Raw genomic sequence first — 19,288 nt, 5'->3', positions numbered from 1 at the left:
TAAATTGTAATACCCGTAAACCCATAATTTAAATGCAAAGACTAAATTCAAAGAGTTACACCTTGATGTCAGTGTGTTGAACTTGATTCTTGGTACCTTCATATGTTACTTGAACACATTTTTCCATTTATCTCGTGTCTAACAGGACATGAGTTTTACAGATGAAAACTTCAGAGAACTGTTCTGGCCAATAAACAACGTACATTACCTGAACACACAACAGTCACGGATGTGGACTTGTTGGCAGCACAGCTGGAGCAGGACTGGAAGGAACAGGACTGCAGGGCAGATTCAGCCCCAGAGCAGAGAGCCTGCAGGGCAGATCCAGGGGTCTCGCCGCTTCCAGTTGCCACAGCCTGTCCACATCCCAGCTGACTGCACACAACATTTGACTGCTGTGTCGTCCACCCAGTGTCATAGAGAGAAACCCACTGGCTGCTGTAGAGCAACTCTACTCTCCCACTGCACTCACTGGAGCCGTTCACCAGCCGCACATTACCTGTGGAAAGATGACAGAGCCAACATTATGGGTATTTCTCATAATGCACAGTGTGAACCGGTTCCAGATTTAACAAAGGCTCCTTTATAAAAAATGTACAGAAATTTTGACTATAGTTTAGGGAAGATTTGCTTTATGTTTGTGTAAATGAAGAGCCACCACATGTGCCATAACGCCAAAGAGCAATTTTAATAAATCATAGTAACATTACATTATAAATCACACAGTCCGAATGTCCATGACATACCTGAACATGTCAGGGTACTGTACCAGGACGAGCCACTCTGAAAATAAAGGTTGCACTCTTTAACGGCAGACTCTCTTCCAGTGCATTGGGCGTGCAAAACATTTGTGCTTCCAGTGGTGTTATAGTTCAGCGACACAGTATTTCCACATCCCAGCTGATTGCACAGTCCGGCTGATATAGAATTGCTGAGATACCAATATGCTCCATAATTGTTTGTGTTGATTGATAAAGAAAGATAGACCCACATCCCATTATAGAAAATCTGTGCATCTCCAGCGCAGTTATGCGGTCCATTAACAAGTCTCACACCACCTGTACACAGGGGAACAGAGAGAGAGAAATTTTATTCCCGATTAATTAGTCCCAATTTATTCATGAAAACTAGCTCACACACACACACACACACACACACACACACACACACACACACACAAAGGCGGAAAATGCTTGTTCTGAGTAGGGTTGCAGCAAATCAGAGCCTAACCTGGCAACATGGGGCACAAGCTTGGAGGGGGAAGGAGACACACCCAGGATGAGACACCAGTCTCTCACAAGGCACCCCAAGTAGGAACTACCAAGCTACCATCACACCATGAAGACACAAGTGACTTTATGTTGAAATTGTGTGCACTTTCTCCTGTTAATGTGACTGCAGGCATATATGGCAGGTTTCTCAATTTTTGGTTTTTTGGTCCCCACGCATTGATGATTTCTTTATTTGGGGTGACTAAGGCTCTAAGGCGGAACTATACAAACTTCATTCTTATTTAAATGATACTTTTTTACCTGTCTGTACCCTTGAGCAAGGCACTTGCCCAAAATTGCCCCAGTAAATTACCTAGCTATATAAATGAGTAATTCTAAGTAACTTTGCACTGTACATTTCTTTGGAGAAAAGCATCAGCTAAATGAAGTAATGAAAAGGTACCAGCTTCGGTCACCTCTCTTTGAACTTTTACCTCGTTCCTGAAATACTGAATCCAATATTACATTCGGGGATGAATGAGGACATCCCCATCACTTGCTTTTTGTAATGGACATTGCTTTTCTACTCTCTGAGATAAAAATATTTTTATTTTTAAAAAAATGTATGAGTTTCTCTTTATGATGTCAAACTAAGGATTGCAGTTGTTTTAATTTTATGTAAACACTTAGGGGATAATGTTGTATGATCATAGGTGGTGAGAAATTTTTTTGCTTTATTGCCCATTCTGTAATCATCACGTATTGCAGGGATTATCTTAGTAAACATGTCGTTAAATCAGAAAAGAAGCAAGTGTTCTGCTATGAAAAGTGTCCGACAAATTGTTATACCTTCTAGTCATTTGTCCAGTCATCTAAGAGAAAATGAGTTTTAGAGAAGAAAATTTCAGAGAACTGTTCTGGCCAGTACACAAAGTGCGGTACCTGAACACACAACAGTCACGGATCTGGAGTTGTTGGCAGCACAGCTGGAGCAGGACTGGAAGGAACAGGACTGCAGGGCAGATTCAGCCCCAGAGCAGAGAGCCTGCAGGGCAGATCCAGGGGTCTCGCCGCTTCCAGTTGCCACAGCCGGTCCACATCCCAGCTGATTGCACACAACATTTGACTGCTGTGTCGTCCACCCAGTGTCATAGAGAGAAACCCACTGGCTGTTGTAGAGCAACTCTACTCTCCCACCGCACTCACTGGAGCCGTTCACCAGCCGCACATTACCTGTGGAAAGGTGACAGATCCAGGATTATGGGTATTTCTCATAATGCATATTGTGAACCAGCTCCATTAGACTTCCAAAATGTTAACAGAAAGCTGCACCAGTGTATTCAAGGCTCCATGATGAAAAGAAATGTACAGAAAGTTTGGCTATTGCTTAGGGGAGATTTGCTTTGTTTGTGTAACGAAGAGCAACCATATGTACCATAATGTCATAGAACAATGTTAGTAAACCATATTAGTGTTCAAAAAAAAAAATCACACAGTCAAAATGTTCATGACATACCTGAACATGTCAGGGTACTGTACCAGGACGAGCCACTCTGAAAATAAAGGTTGCACTCTGTAACAGCAGACTCTCTTCCAGTGCATTGGGCTTGCAGAACGTTGGTGCTTATGGTGTTATAGCTCAATGACACAATATTTCCACATCCCAGCTGACTGCACAGTCCGGTTGATATATTATTGCTGAGATACCAATATGCTCCATAATTGTTTGTGTTGATTGATAAAGAAAGATAGACCCACATCCCATTATAGACAATCTGTGCATCTCCAGTGCAGTTATGTGGTCCATTAATAAGTCTCACATCACCTGTACACAGGGAAACAGACAGAGGGAACTTTTATCCTCCATGAATTAATCCCAGTTTCTTTGTGAAAACTAACTGAATGTCAAAAACTTGGAAATTTAAGTATTTGTTGCCTTATTAACATTCCCACTCTAAAGTTTAGTGAGGAAACTTTTTAGGGTACTTCAACAAATAGTCTAGGAAAAGCACAGGAATGATAATGAATACAGGTTTTTGATGCAGGCATCATGGGTACATCCCATATTTTACACTTTACCTAAAATACATAAGGATTTATTTAACTCACCTGGCCAGCCAACAGTAGATAAAAACAAGGATATTTTTTTTTGCACTGAAATGTATGGAAAAGGCACAGAAGCACACTGTTTCATTGCAGTATAGGGACAGCTGGTAGTGTAGTGGTTACAGCTGCTGCCTTTGGACCCAGAGCAAGGTACATACTCTAAACTGTTCCAGGAAATTACCTTGCCTTATAAATAGGTAAATAATTGTAAGTAGCTTTACATCCTCTATGGTACTTCATAGCGGGAAAAAGGTTTTAAAATGAAAATTCAAATTAATGATATCATACATTTTCTTTATAATTAATTAATTAATAATTTCTTTAAATTTAAGCAAATTAGCTTTCCCAGAGTCAGACAACTATTCATGTTGAACTTTTAGAGTTGACGAAAACATCAAATCAAGTTTAATGTGAAAAAGCTGAAAAAACTACTATTGGAAATACTTTTTCACAGCACTGCAAGTAAAACAAATAGGTCATCTTTTATACATCCTTACCTCCATGCTTCCTCAGTATCAGACCAGAAATTTGTGTTTATTGACATTGTACATCTCAGCTGTGTAGCGTTAAAGATCTTTACATTCTAGGTTTATCTGAGCGGCCAAGCAGGAGAAAGTGGCACCTGCCAGAGTTACACTCTTTATATTCTACAACTTCTGTCAGAATTTCTTTCAAAGATAATCTGTAGATGTTTAATTACAACGAAAACAATGTTGTCTTGTATTTCCCTTTTCCATTTTCATAAAATATGATGATTAATGAAAACCAGTTCATAACAAACTACCATAGTAATTTTTTTCCCATTTTCATGAACATGGGCCACCCAAGAACAGTCAGTATTTAAGTCCACTTACATTTAAATTTTCGTGTACTCATCTAGCAGACACTTTTTTTTAAACTCACACACAGACTGAAACTGCTTGTCCCGACCAGGGTCGCAGCGAACCGGAGCCTAACCCAGCAACACAGAGCACAAGGCTGGAGGGGGAAGGGACACACCCAGGAGGGGACACCAGTCCACCACAAGGCACCCCAAACAGGACTCAAACTCCAGACCCACCAGAGAGGGGGACCCGGCCAAACCCGCTGCGCCACCGCACCCCCCATTGGCACAAAACATGGAATAAACACTCATCTGAATATTAGAAGAATATGAAAACCAAACAATATCATACATTCATAACTATGTAATAAAACTTAATTATGCTTGTGTAAGCATGGGAAAGCAAAGTCCTATAAGAGTGACAAACTAACAATTACAACCAGCAATGTTAATATAGTATCACAGCAGAGTTATTAATAATAATAATAATAATATTGAAAATACTTGAGCTGACCTGCGGATTTAAAAGATTATTTAAATTTTTGGCATTATTATTTTCTTCAGTAAATTTTTGAAATGCAAGATATTCATAAAATACCTACACTACATTTAAATGGTGAATTACATTTTGCATTGGAGGTAGGGTTACCAACCGTTATAAATCGCCAGGCAGACACTAGTGATATGTGTGTAATGGTGTGTGAGACTTTAGTATGACATTAAAATTAATTTTTTTTACAACTGACATGTCAGTGAGCTAAAAGCAAATGAAATGTGTCTCAGATTCATTTCAGCATTTAATTCAGTCAAGCACAGACTCTTTTTTTTACACTTAATATACATTAGCTACAAAGAAATTCCGAGTGCCCCTTATACTCTGTCCCTTATTTTCCAATAAAGGACCCAAAGTGTCCCTTATTTTCTACTGGGGTTGGCAACACTAGTTACAGGATGATCGCTGCAATTCTCTGTGATTCCGGTATGATTATTGGTTGGTACCGTTATCCTGATGCACATTCTTCTCCTGTAGTCTACGGTTAGATAGAAGCAACTGGCTGTGGGTTTTTGCAGTTATTGGATGTTATTTATTTATTTATTTAGTTAGTTAGTTAGTTATTTAGTTAATTTGCGGCAGGCCCTGAATATCACATCAATTTTGTGATTGGTTGTGGGGTGCGAGGCCATGATGGGCCTGGCCCACCCAATCAGAAGCTTAGCCCATCCTGGCCTCACACCCTACAACCAATCACTAAATTGATGCAATATTCAGTTCAGCTCCAGGTATTTCCTTTTTTCTTTTCCTTTTTTTTCTGGCTCTCAAGATAGCCTTAGCCTCATTCACTTCGCTACCTTTGAGGTTAACGGACATGCTGAATTACGAAGCAACGATAAAAATGGGCAGTGAACTATATTAGAATTATTAGTGAACTTTATTACTACTACACACTTTAGTAGCCTAAGACAACACAACATGTACAGATTTCTTGTTCTGAAAAGACAAAAGAAAAGCACTTAAGCTCACCAGGACACAGCTTTCACCTCATCCATTACAACCCTGGCTTGAATATTGTGGAGAGTGCGATGCTGCTTTTATTTTATTTTCCGTGTTGAGTTCTGCTTTCTCCGAAAAAAACATTTTCGTTTCAACAGGTTTTAAAAACTGGAAAGTAGCAGAACGTGACCACGGTCTTCAAAAACATGCTTGTAGCCAAGCATGGACAGAGTTTTGCAGCTGACAGGTGTCGTTGCAAAATAAATGAAAATGTAACGTCCGGACAGGAGTCCGACACGTATGCGCGTTGCTATTACGTCCGAACACGGATGAAATGTAGAATGACCCCACATGCAGAGTGATGTCAAAAGTGCACTGTGCAGACTGTAAGACACTTGGTGGAAGCGAAACAGGAAACGCAAGACCAGGAAACACACACGGTGTTTGAACTAAGGTGAACAGTGAAACGCTACTCTGTGAGTACGACTGGAACCCCGAGATGTGACGAAATACCGAACTGGAACACTGGACCAGGACTGGAGAACAAGAGGCAGGAACTGACAGGACAGGCACTTGGGACTGGAACATGAACACCTAAGAAACAGACCGAGGGAACAAGAGACTACTAATTGCTAAGAGAGCACAATGGAACCGCTGATTAAGAATCTGCAATTGGTTCTGCTCCGCTTGCTCCTTTTATACCTCCGTGTCCTATGAGACTGTGAGCTGATACGTGGGTGTTCCCTAGCGGCACTGAGTGGCACCGCCTCTGACCAGGAGGGGCAGTAACCCTGTGGGACGTGACAGTACCCCCCCTCCAGGGGCAGCTCCAGCTGCAGGATGCCGGCGGGTAGGCGGCCTCCTCCGTTGTAGCGTAGCGGGCCGATCCAGGTGAGACCTATGAAAGTCTGTTATACGAGCTGGTCCAATATTTCCCGTGCTGGTACCCAAGACTGCTCCTCCAGCCCATAGCCCTCCCAGTCAACTAGATAAGACAGCATACCCCTTCTCCATTTGGAGTCTAGGAGGGCCCTGGCAGAGTAAGCAGGAGAACCGTCCACATCTAACGGTGGAGGTGGAGAGACTGCCGGGTTCTGCAGGGCAGAAACACAGTGGGGCTTGAGGTGCGAGACATGAAACGTGGGACAGATATGATAATGAGGGGGCAACTGAAGGCAGTAAGAAACCGAGTTGACCCTTTTCAGTATTTTGAATGGGCCAATAAAACGGGGGGCGAGCTTGCTTGAGGGCAGATGCAGTTTGAGATCCTGGGTGGACAGCCACGCTCTCTGCCCCGGTTGGTACAATACAGTCCTGCGCCTTTTGTCGGCCTTTTCCTTTTGGCTGCACACAGCCTCCTGGAGATGGACATGTGCAGATTCCCACACCGATTCACTCTTCTTGTACCAGTCGTCCACCACTGGTAGCCCACTGGAATCCACCGTCCACAGGAATAGTGGAGGCTGGTAACCTAGCACACACTGGAAAGGAATCAAGTTTGTGGATGAATGGACCAGGGAGTTCTGGGCATATTGTGGTAGGTATAGGTATCTGCTCGGTTCTGATTACAGTAACTCCACAGGTAATGTCCAATCTCTTGGTTGAGGCATTCCACTTGCCCATTATACTGCAGATGATAACCGGAGGAGAGGCTGACTGAGACTCCCAAGCGGGCAAAGAAGGCCTTTCAGACTCTTGAGGTGAACTGAGGTCCCCTGTCTGAGAGAATATCCTCTGGCAGGCCATACAGCCGGAAGACATGTTGGAACAACAGTTCCGCGGTCTCCAGGTCTGTGGGCAGACCTCTCAGCGGGATCAGTCAACAGGCTTTGGAAAAGCGATCTATGACCACCAGTATGGTGGTGTTTCCATCAGAACACAGTAGATCAGTAATGAAGTCCATGGCTATATGGGACCATGGACGGTTTGGAACTGGGAGCAGTTCAAGGAGCCCTGCTGGCAGCTGTCGTGGAACTTTGGCCTGGGCACATGTGGTACAGGCCAGGACGAAGTCTCTTATGTCCTGTTTCATGGATGGCCACCAGAAGCGTTCAGAGAGGAGCGTTCGGTTGACCCCTGGGTGTCCTGTACTGGAACTATCATGGGCCCAGCGTAGGAGCTCGGACCGAACAGTGGACGGGACATATTCTTTGTCTTGGGGCTGCTTGCTGGGACAGGGTTCTTGAAGTTGGGCCGCTTGGGTATCGTCCAATAAAGCCCAACAGATGGGAGCCACAAACTGCGCCAGTGACAAGATGGTGTCTGGTGGGGAGAGCTGAGGCGATACCTCAAACAGTCGGGAAAGCACATCAGCCTTGCCATTCTTGGAGCCGGGACGATGGGTCACCGTGAAATGGAACCTGGTGAAGAACATGGTCCACCGTGCCTGTCTAGAGTTGAGCCTAGGAACCTTTGAGGTCCTTTACAGTCTTTGGCTGAGGACATGACAGGACTGCCGAGACCTTCTTTGGATCCATCGCAACCCCATTGGGTGTTAGGATGTACCCCAGGAAGTCCACAGATTCCACATGGAACTGGCACTTCTCCCTCTTCACATACAGCTTATGCGTTGCTAGCTTTTGTAAAACGTCCCTGACATGTACGATATGCTCCTCATGAGACTGAGAAAAGATCAGAATATCATCTAGATACACCAACACTGAGCAATTAATTATCTCTCAGAGTACTTTATTAACAAAAGCCTGGAATATAGAAGGCGCATTGGCCAGGCCAAAAGGTATGACCAGATACTCATAATGGCCTAGGGTGGTACTACAGACAGTCTTCCACTCGTCCCCTTCCCTAATCTGAATCTGGTTATATGTGCTCCTAAGGTCCAGTTTTGTAAAGATGTTAGCACCGGAAACCTGTTCGAGGGCTGACGTGATAAGAAGCAAGGGGTGCGGGTACTTCACAGTAACGGCATTTAGCCCCCGATAATCAATACACGGGGGGGGGGGCGCGGTGGCGCAGTGGGTTGGACCGGGTCCTGCTCTCCAGTGGGTCTGGGGTTCAAGTCCCGCTTGGGGTGTCTTGCGATGGACTGGTGTCCCGTCCTGGGTGTGTCCCCTCCCCCTCCAGCCTTACGCCCTGTGTTGCCGGGTAGGCTCCGGTTCCCCACGACCCTATATGGGACAAGCGGTTCCAAAAATGTGTGTGTGTGTGTGTGTGTGTGTGTAATCAATACACGGACACAAACCCCCGTCTTTTTTCTCAACAAAGAAAAAGCCAGCAGAAGCTCGAGAAGTAGATGGACGGATTAGTCCGGCTTCTAGGGTCTCCGCTATATAAGCCTCTATTGCCTGATGTTCAGGTTTGGAAAGGGGGTACACCCGTCCCGTAGGGGGTGTGGTGCCAGGCAAAAGATCTATGGCACAATCCCAAGGTCTATGAGGGGGCAGTTCCGAAGTCTTGCATTTGCTAAACACCTTTGCTAGGTCTGCATACTCCCTCGGAATCTGCAGGGGCAAATCTGCATTAGGACTCTCTATGGATGTGGCGTTACAAGACATTTCCAGATGGTGTTTGGGACACTGCTTCCCCCAAGGAAGAAGTTTCCCAGTACTCCAAGAAATAACAGGATCATGGGTGACTAACCACAGACATCCCAGAATAATGGGGTGATCAGGGGACTTGATCAGATAAAACCATATCTGTTCCCTATGGAGAGGCCCTACCTACAGAGTAAGGGGTTCTGTGTGCTGCTCTATACGCCCAGACCCAATTGGAGCACCGTCAGTAGCTTTAATATCCAGGGGGCTTAGAGCATAGGGCACAGGACAAGCCCCAGGATGCAGCAATATCATGATCTATGAAATTACCCGCAGCACCACTGTCTACCATAGCTTTTGCTTCCTGCTGCTGCAAACCCCAGGATAATGTAACTGGTAATATCAAGAGGGAGGTACTGAGAGATACATCACTCACCAGTAAGTCAGTCCATTGGGATCCACGGGATGGCCGCACTGGACAGAAGACCTGAATGTGATCCGCAGCGCCACAGTAAAAGCACAAGTGTTGCAGAAAACGGTGCCTCCTTTCCTCCTCTGTCAAACGCCTGTTACTGAGTCGTATTGATCCCTGTCTGATTCACGGTTTTTCAAGCGTTACATAGCTGACAGTGTGGCGTGCTTGTGCCAGCTCACTGTCATATAGGGCAGCCGCATGCTCAGCACGGGGACATGAGGCGGCAGCAGGAGGACATGTTTGCCAATAATGGGCTTGTGAACTGGTCGGATTGGCACCATGCCCGCGGTGACTGATGAGTTGTGTCAACCACACCAAGCGATCCATTATGCGGAGAGTGACGTTTGTACAAACCACAAGTTGTTCTTGGTTCACCTTTGTCAGCTCCGACAGTTCACGCCATTCTGCTGAAGTCATATTAGCAGGCTGATTCTTCTGTAGAGTCCGGACGGGATTCCGACACAGACGAGCGTTGCTATTACGTCCGAACACGGATGAAACGTAAAATGACCTCATGTGCAGGGTGATGTCAGAAGTGCACTGTGCAGACTGTAAGACACTTGGTGGAAGCGAAACAGGAAACGCAAGACCAGGAAACACACACGGTGTTTGAACTAAGGTGAACAGTGAAACGCTACTCTGTGAGTACGACTGGAACCCCGAGATGTGACTAAATACCGGACTGGAACACTGGACCAGGACTGGAGAACAAGAGGCAGGAACTGACAGGACAGGCGCTCAGGACTGGAACATGAACACCTAAGAAACAGACCGAGGGAACAAGAGACTACTAATCGCCAAGAGAGTACAATGGAACCGCTGATTAAGAATCCGCAATTGGTTCTGCTCCGCTTGCTCCTTTTATACTTCCATCTCCTATGAGACTGTGAGCTGATACGTGGGTGTTCCCTAGCGGCACTGAGTGGCGCCGCCTCTGACCAGGAGGGGCAGTAACCCCGTGGGACATGACAGAAAAAAAATCATATTAAAATGAAAAACAAACTACAAGAACAACCAAAAACAAACAAATCTAAGAATTAGATTTTTAGATTTTGTGATATTCCAAGTGATAACACCCCCTCACCCCAGCAGCCCGCCCCAAACCCAAGGCCCACCAGGAATAACCCTTGGCCCACCTTTCATCTCATATCTGGAGCCGGGACTGATTTGCAGTTTGTTAGGGTGCGTGCAGAAGGTAAAAAATACTGTGTCCCGTAATTGCAGAGTGGGTGTCACTCAGTCGATTCGATTAATAAAGTCTGTTTGTTTTGGTTACCATTGTCGGAGTAATTTCAGTTTGGACTGTCAGCTGACGTGAATTAGTCTGGTTCAAATGTCAGCTGCTGGTGATCTGTAGCGGCAGCCTCAGGTTGCAAAGACAAGCGAGTCCACCTGCAGGAGTCCACCAAGGGAGACCTCTGCCACTACGTGAATTCTGCCATCACCTTTATGTTCCGCAAGGGATCATGCGTCAAACATGTCAAACATCAAAGTTGTCTACAGCAACCGAACTGTGAGACACCACCATCATCAGAGACACAGGCACTCCCGCTGCTACAGTAACCTGGCTAATCCTCATCTGTCAAGCCCTCCATCCTGTTTCAACCTCTCCATGGGACTCTGGAACTGCCAGTCTGCTGTGAGAAAGGTTGACTTCATACTAGCCTATGCCTTCCAGCTCTCACTGGACCTCCTGGCCTTTACTGAAACCGGGATTACTCCAGACAACACAGCCACACCCACAGTTCTTTCCACTAACTACTCATTCTCCCACATCCTTCATCCCTCTGAGAGAGTTGGAAGCACAAGTCTGCTCATCTCTATCCAGCGGTTATATCCTGTTCTCCCTCTCCACCTGCATAACCTGTCCTCCTTTGAATTGCATGTTGTCTGAACACTGCCCTAGTAGCTCCTGTTGTGGTTATTCTGTACCGCCTCCCTGGCCTTCCCAGCCGCTTCCTGGATGATCTCGATATCTTGTTGAGCTCTTTCCCAGGGGACAACACTCCGTTGATTCTCCTGGGTGACTTCGATCTGCATGTTGACGACATTTATTCAAGTGTCCTGTGACCTCTCCCTGTCCCAGTCCACTGCTACTCACAAAGCTGACAATTGCCTTAACCGTACATTCTTCCATAACTGTGGCTGTCCTTTCCTCTCTGTTACTCCTCCGCATGTCTCTGATCATTTCTTCATCTCTTTCCAACCATGCCTCGCCACTAATCTCGACAGACAGTTTCTGCCACAACTTAAAACCTCTCTTGCTTTCCTGCCTTACCTCTGCAGTGCTGTCCGCTCTTCCTACCGCCACACAATTCTCAGATCTGTCAACAGACACAGCTACAAACATTTTTCTCTCTGCCCTATCTTCCTCTCTTGACTATCTCTGTCCACTAACTTCCAAACCAGCACACCCCAGTGCCACCGCATGGCTGACTGATACATTACGTGCCAATAGAATCAAACTCCGGGCTACAGAGCAACGATGGTGAAAATCCAAGACTCCTGGATGTCTACAAACAACTCTTAGCTACTTTTCACTCTGCTGTCTCCTCAGCTAAAACAACCTTCTTCCACAGCAAAATGCAGTCTGCAACCCTCCTCCTTCTTCTCTCACTGCTGATGACCTTGCTTTGTTTTTCAGAGACAAAGTCAATGGACGAGTTTTCAGCATCACCCTGCCCTGTTTGCGCTGGACTTCCCTCCGAAGTCATGCTCTCCGAATTGAAGCCACTGTCAGAAACTGAAATCTCTAACCTCCTGATATCACATAGAGCCGCCACCTGCTCACTAGATCCGATCCCATTGACACAAAAGAGCGTGGATGGACAACTTGTTATCTTTAACATGTATAATTTCATGGAAGAAAATCTTGTTTTTTCTAAATGAACACTTTTAACATTGAACACGTCTGTTACTTTTCTGTATAGAACATTGAAACATTGAAAGAGTTAGAAGTGCAGAAGCACCTGAATATTAAAAGTAGTTCCCGTTTTCTTCCACATATAAAGCACAGCAACAGGAGAATAAAAGCCCTCTTTTCTCTTAGTTTCTTCAGATTAAAGACATTCATAAGACTTCAATATAAATCTTTACTTACCAGTTTGTGAACCATAAACCACAGAGACGAACCACCAAGCAATATTTCCTATAACAAAAAGAATTGGAGAACCAACTTCAATCCATAATCATGTGGAGTTTTGTAGTAAAAACTGGTGTATCTGCAAAGTAACTTGAGGCTTCAATAGTAATTATGACATAAAATATATACATTGTCAAATATCTCTGCCTATTTTTGTTTCTGGGCAAAAGAATAGAACTGGTCACAACAAAAGAGAGTCAAAATTATTACATCAAGACAACGCAAGTACAGATGGTAACTGTTGTTCAGATTAGTCACTTTTTCAAAAACTGGATAAATTTAAAGACTGGGAATTTCTGGTGTAGACCAGTTTTTGCCAAATAAATAAGAGTAATTAGCTTATGTACATAAACATCACCAAAAAAATAATCAGACTTCACTCTCCCTCCCTCACGCACGCACAGTCTGAAACCACTCGTACCAAGCTAGGTCATGGCAAGCCAGAGCCTAACCCAGCAATACAGGGTGCAAGGGACACACCTAGGGCGGGACGCCAGCCTGTCGCAAGGCACCCCAAGCAGGCCTCGAACCTCAGACCCACAGGAGAGCAGGAACCAGCCAAACCCACTGCCCCACCAGGCCCCGCTATTATCAGATTTTTTTTGAATGGTTAGATAAACTCGTGTTTCTTCACTTTCCCAGAATAAATATATCGAAGATCCCAGAGATGTCAGAGGGAACGTCCTATGAAGACGCAATGGAGTGCAGTACATTGTGTGAATGAACTTTAAGTTTTGCACCAGGATGTTGAGTGTGGTGCAGACAGAGACTAGCAGGGCTTTTAACACATACAGAAGACCAATCATGGTCACTAAAAGACAAGTCAAAGTCCTGTTCCCATTTCTCCTTCAGTACATCACAAGGACCAGTAGCAACCCCTGAGAAAACAGTGTACAATGCAGAGTTCATTCCCTGGAGCTGTTTGATGGAATCAGCTGTTTCTTAACTTTAGTTCATTTTGTCTGTAATCTATTCTCCCTTTTTCAGGCAGCAGTAAAAAATTGGACTTGTAGTTATTAATGGAAGTCTGTATTGAGTATATCAAAATTATTTCTTGGAGGTTCACCAGTAACCAGTGATTTATCAACAAATAAAAATGATAGATACATCCAACCTGTAAAGGACCCCAGTTGATGTTTAAAACTTGTCATCCTTTGTGAATACACACACACACATTTTCAGAACCGCTTGTCCCTTACGGGGTCACAGGGAACTGGAGCCTACCCGGCAACACAGGGCGTAAGGCCGGAGGGGGAAGGGGACACACCCAGGACGGGACGCCAGTCCGCCGCAAGGCACCCGAAGCGGGACTTGAACCCCAGACCCACTGGACAGCAGGACTGCGGTCCAACCCACTGCGCCACCGCACCCCTCCTTTGTGAATACCTTTGCTAAATTTTTCCTTTTGTATTTGTACTTTTATTTTGTCATATAATTGCAATGGCATACGGTCATTATAAGGGGGCTTTTGTTTTGACACGGTCTTGTATTCCCAAGAGCCCTGCACTTAGATTGACGAGTTAGTTAATGCGGTTGGCGCGCAGATATAACTTATCCCAGCTTGTGGTTAGCTGCGTGCTGCAAGAACTAAATAATTTGTTTAATATAAAGATTCGCAACCCTCCGAAGAGGCACAAGGTTTGTACATGTATATTGTTGTAAATGTTTTCTCTTTTTTTTTTTTTGATGTAATTGTACTTGTTTTGTCCATGGAAATGAGATGGTTATGTTACGGCTTTGTGTTTAACGTACTCTGATAATTATAATATTGCCAAAGGACTGAATGGAAGCTAAATGCTAAATATTTGTGCTTTCTTTTTTTTTTACACCAGCTCTTACGTTGGTGGAGGTTGTCAAGTTAGTTTCAATAAATAAACTAAACCATCATCAGTCAAGTCTTGGCCATCACTCGGGTGGGTCTGCTAGTACAAACCCCTTACAGACAACAGTTCCTGAAGTCCAAATTGACAAATAGTTTTGGAGATTTCTGGGTTGAGAGAAACAGGAGGCCATAAAAACAGACAGTGTGAGATTCCCATGCATCTCTTAACATCTCTCCAGACTAGAAGTGTCTCGAATATGACGCAATTACTAGGTAAATTTGGGATCTTATGGAATTTCTGAATGAAAGGCAGTGATTTTAATAGACTTGGGTACTGTAACGCAGACTTCAAATTTGTGCAAAACAATAGTAAAATAACGTTTGGTACAGAATACACCCTCGTCTTTCAGTGCAAAACATTTGAAGAGTTTAGTATTGGGACTTATATTGTTTGGGTTAAATTTAGGATCAAATTGTGTAATTTTTTATAAATTCATCTGACAAGTGACAGTGTGGATTTTGAAAAAGCTGTAACAGCTGAGGTGAAACATTCCACACAGTGTTAATTGTACCAACTGGTAAAACAGGTAAAGAGGTCCACAAACAAAGCCAGATCCCCTTGAGCTGCTTAATAGATGTAGTATTTTGACCTTGTCTGACTTTTCCTACAAATTAACACTATCCAGAGTAAGAGAATCAACATTCTGTTTTAGGGCCGGTATGGTGGCACAATGCATTGTGCTGTTGCTCACAGCATCTGCGTAGTGTAAGAGGGTATGGGTTTGATCCTCACTGAGTCTGTGTGGAATTTGTATGTTCTCCAGGTGCCTCACTGGGTTTCCTCTGGTTTTCTGCCAACCCATAGTGTGTGAGTGATAGAGAGAGTGTGTTCCACTGATGTATGGATGAGTGACCCACTGTAAGAAGTGTATCTAGCAGTGTAAGTCACCTTGGGGAATAAGGGGTGTGGGATCATAACACTACATGGTGTTCATTGGAAGTAGATTTGGACAAAAGTGTCTGCTAAATAAATAAATGTAATACTTAATCAGGTTCTGGCTTTTAATGTAAATCTGTGTAAAACATTCAAACATTAATAACAGTCTTAGTCTTAAAATTATTCAGTCTTAACAGACTAAAATAGTCTAAAAATTGGTACCTATTAATTAATATAACATCCTATTATTGTTGTGTAGGGATCACAAACAGTAAATGATTGCTTTTGCCTTTTTATAACAACAAAAAACACAGAAGAGCTGACAAACGACAATCTAAATAATTTAGTTAAATTGTCAGCTGTAATAAAAACCAGACATAAGAGGCTCACAGATAAGGACAGGAGATCATGAACAATGATGATATTTGTGACAGGAAGTCAGTCATCTGATTTTCTGTAGTTTTCAGGTACAGTATTATTGAGTTTCATGTCACTACCTACTTCCCATCAATATACCCCTGTAACCACATTTCACATGTGGTTGTCCCTTTTTCAGTTTAAAAGTATTATGACTCCTTTTATATAAATGTTAATAAAGAACACAGAAAATATTTCAAAACAAATACTGACAAATTTCATCATTTTAGATGTAACTGTTTAACAGTGAAATGTACTTACCAATAAGCATGAGTAAAAACTGGGACTTCATCTTGCTAAGATGTCACTTCCAGAAAGAGATGATGCTCATTTGTTTTGCTGTTCAAATAGTTAATGCGCCAAGTGTCATGAGACACCTTAGGAGACCAGGAAACTCGCAATTGCAAATGACTTGTATAAGTTCCTGAAAACAACCTATTTCTGGTGGTGCTGAACACATTCTTCTTTGTGAACCGCTGATAGCTATCTGTATTCCTAGCCTGTTGGTAATGTTAAAATTTGGTTACAAATTCATCAACTAGAACTTTACTTTCATCTGAAATGAACTCTCTTCATTACTCTTTATGGGCCAAAAACAACTTTTCTTTTTAAAAACCAAGGGCTGCTACTACATATGATACTTATTACAGGTAAGACAGGAGTGCTGATTGAAACTATGTAAACCCTATAGGCATGGTCAATATCCTTGTATAAAATATTAAAAGAAATGTATACAGTCCTACTCTCCGGTGGGTCTGAGGTTCGAGTCCCGCTTGGGGTGCCTTGAGACGGACTGGCGTCCCGTCCTGGGTGTGTCCCCTCCCCCTCCGGCCTTACGCCCTGTGTTGCCGGGTAGGCTCCGGTTCCCCGTGACCCTGTATGGGATGAGCGGTTCTGAAAATGTGTGTGTGTGTGTATACAATCTAAATCTTATATCTTAAATAAACTGATAAAATGAATAAACAATTATGATTTACACATCTGATTCTACTTACCAACTTGGTGTAATCAATACAACTTGGGCTTCACTTATTTTTACACCTGCACTACTTGTGTGTTCCTACTACACCTATTATTTCCTCTAAAGTGGCACATGGAATTGATGGAATTGATCGTTACACCCCCATTACGGCACATGACAAACACTGCTTCTTATTAAATAACCATTTCATGGTAAAATTAAGGGACACAAGGAGTTCACATACATCCAAGCAGCACCGTACACATACATCCTATGGTCAGTTTACATCTCCCAGTTCACCTGAAATTTGGGAGGAAACCAGAGCACCCAGAGAAAGCACGTGCAAAAACAAGAAAATACAAAGTGCACTCGGACTGAGCCAAATTCAAACACAGGTCTGAAGACAGTGGAACATGGGAGCTGTGAGGAAACAGCGTCAGGATTTCTGAAGTCAGAGCTAATACTTTCTAAAACACATGCAATATGTCAGCAACTGCAAGTTTTTCACTTTAACATTTATATTTATATTTATTCATTTAGCAGATACTTTTCTCCAAAGCAACTTTTGTACATTTTCTGTCTATCATGTCATCTATGACTTCTTCCAGAGATTATGTGCCAGGTTTTTACACTGAAGTAAAATACCTGGTTCATGACGCAACTCATGATAGATTTACATTATAGGTATTCAAAACTATAACTTTGTTATTCTTCCAGTAATCTCCAGAAAGAAAAACAATAATTTATTCAGGAAAAAAATCAGTCTACATAGCACACTCTCAAACATCTACTGTCAGTCAGCTCACACTATGCAAACCAGATTCATTTGCAAGTTGTCACAGTTTCCACCATTTTACATGTACGTCAAATGTAGTAAAATTATACCCTCTGTTGACCTTACTGTGCATATTATGTTTGTCTAACAGGACAAGCGGTTGTAGACATTCTATATGTGCATAATTTTTAAAAAAATACTGAAAATTAATATTTAAAAAATGGGGGGAGCATGGTGGTGCAGCAGGTTTGGCCTGTGCCCGCTGTGCGGAAGGTCCGGGGCACGAGGCCCGCCTGGGGCGCCACACGATGGGCATCCCATCCCCCCTTAGCCCCGCGCCCTGCACTGCTGGGCAAGGCCCTGGCTCGCCACAGCCCCCACTTGGGACAAGCAGTTGTTAAAGCTGGTTGGCTGGCGTTTAAAAAGTAATAGTTTTGCTTTTAAGAGGAGGGCGTAGTGGTGCGGTGGTGCAGTAGGTTGGATCAGGTCCTGCTCTCTGGTGGGTCTGGGGTTCAAGTCCTGCTTGGGGTGCCTTGCGACAGACTGGCATCCCGTCCTGGGTGTGTCCCCTCCCCCCTCCGGCCTTACGCCCTTAGTTGCTGGGTTAGGCTCTGGCTCGCTGCAACCCCGTACAGGACAAGTGGTTCAGAAAGTGTGTGTGTGTGTGTGTGTGTGTGTAATTTAGCTTTTAAGAGGGGGGTGCAGTGGGTTGGACCGGGTCCTGCCCTCTGATGGGTCTGGGCTTCGAGTCCTTCACATTATTACATTACAAAATTCACATTAAATTGGACCATATGTAACACTGGAGTACAGGACAAACCACAGGAAGTTCTAGACTTTAAACAATAGCTCTTGCGGTGCTGTCACACCCCAGAACACATTCCAGCAGCTCAAGCAGGCACAGCTGCATCAAATAAAGGGGAGGCATAAAACCAGCTCCACCACCCACACCAGTAGCACAATCTCATCTAGATTCCTGCTCCTCCTCCACTGGTTTTGACCTTCGCTTGGACCCCTAACCTAGATTTCAGAATTGCCCCATGGATCAAGACAACCCAGTTTGTCACGGACCTCGACAACGGCTCTTCTTCATCACCTTGCCCAAAGAACCACTGCCCCGTTTCTCTTCCATAAAACACAAACTTGGGTGAAACCTCTCATCTTCCCATTTCTTCAGGTTATTACAAGTGCAATAATTATAATGATTACAATCAAAACACAATACAAACAGTAATGGTATCAATACCTTTTACATTTATTCATTTAGCAGAACATTTTCTCCAAAGCAATGTACATCTCGCAAAAAAAAATATAATGAGTGCATTACATCCACAGAAAAAGAGACTTAGATGTAGACGTGTGATTCTAAGCACAGTTAATCTGTTACATTCCATCATATGGAGCAATGTCCATCACCACAGTGCTGCATAAAGGTTTGTACATTATTCAAAAGTTATAATCACACAAAGTTATAGAGCATGAACATTTACACTTTAACATGCGCTTAAGAGACCATGAGAGAAGTGAGTCCAGAAGATGAGTTTTAACACCCTTCTTAAAGATAGAGAAAGATATGAATCATGTATTTACTCTGCCCACTCCTATACATGTCACAGAAAATCAGGAGTCAGAAATG

At 43.6% G+C, this 19,288-nt stretch overlaps 1 protein-coding gene across 1 annotated transcript in view; it reads right to left on the bottom strand.

Annotated features, from left to right (window-relative positions):
• The window catches only part of LOC108941066 (scavenger receptor cysteine-rich type 1 protein M130-like), a 31,991-nt gene extending 15,773 nt beyond the window's left edge, over nucleotides 1–16,218 (bottom strand). The window contains exons 1-6 of the mRNA XM_029256376.1: nucleotides 16,178–16,218; nucleotides 12,699–12,746; nucleotides 2,728–3,036; nucleotides 2,154–2,444; nucleotides 747–1,058; nucleotides 209–499 (exon numbers count right to left, since the gene is read on the bottom strand). Of these exons, the coding sequence (XP_029112209.1) occupies nucleotides 209–499; nucleotides 747–1,058; nucleotides 2,154–2,444; nucleotides 2,728–3,036; nucleotides 12,699–12,746; nucleotides 16,178–16,208 (1,282 nt within the window). The 5' untranslated portion in view covers nucleotides 16,209–16,218. The remainder of the gene's footprint in view (nucleotides 1–208; nucleotides 500–746; nucleotides 1,059–2,153; nucleotides 2,445–2,727; nucleotides 3,037–12,698; nucleotides 12,747–16,177) is intronic.
• Between the last annotated feature and the right edge of the window lie 3,070 nt (nucleotides 16,219–19,288).

The sequence above is a fragment of the Scleropages formosus genome, chromosome 11 (assembly GCF_900964775.1).
Source record: "Scleropages formosus chromosome 11, fSclFor1.1, whole genome shotgun sequence".
Taxonomy (NCBI): domain Eukaryota; kingdom Metazoa; phylum Chordata; class Actinopteri; order Osteoglossiformes; family Osteoglossidae; genus Scleropages; species Scleropages formosus.
Note: the sequence above shows the minus strand (reverse complement) of the source record. Positions and strands in the feature narration are given on the sequence as shown.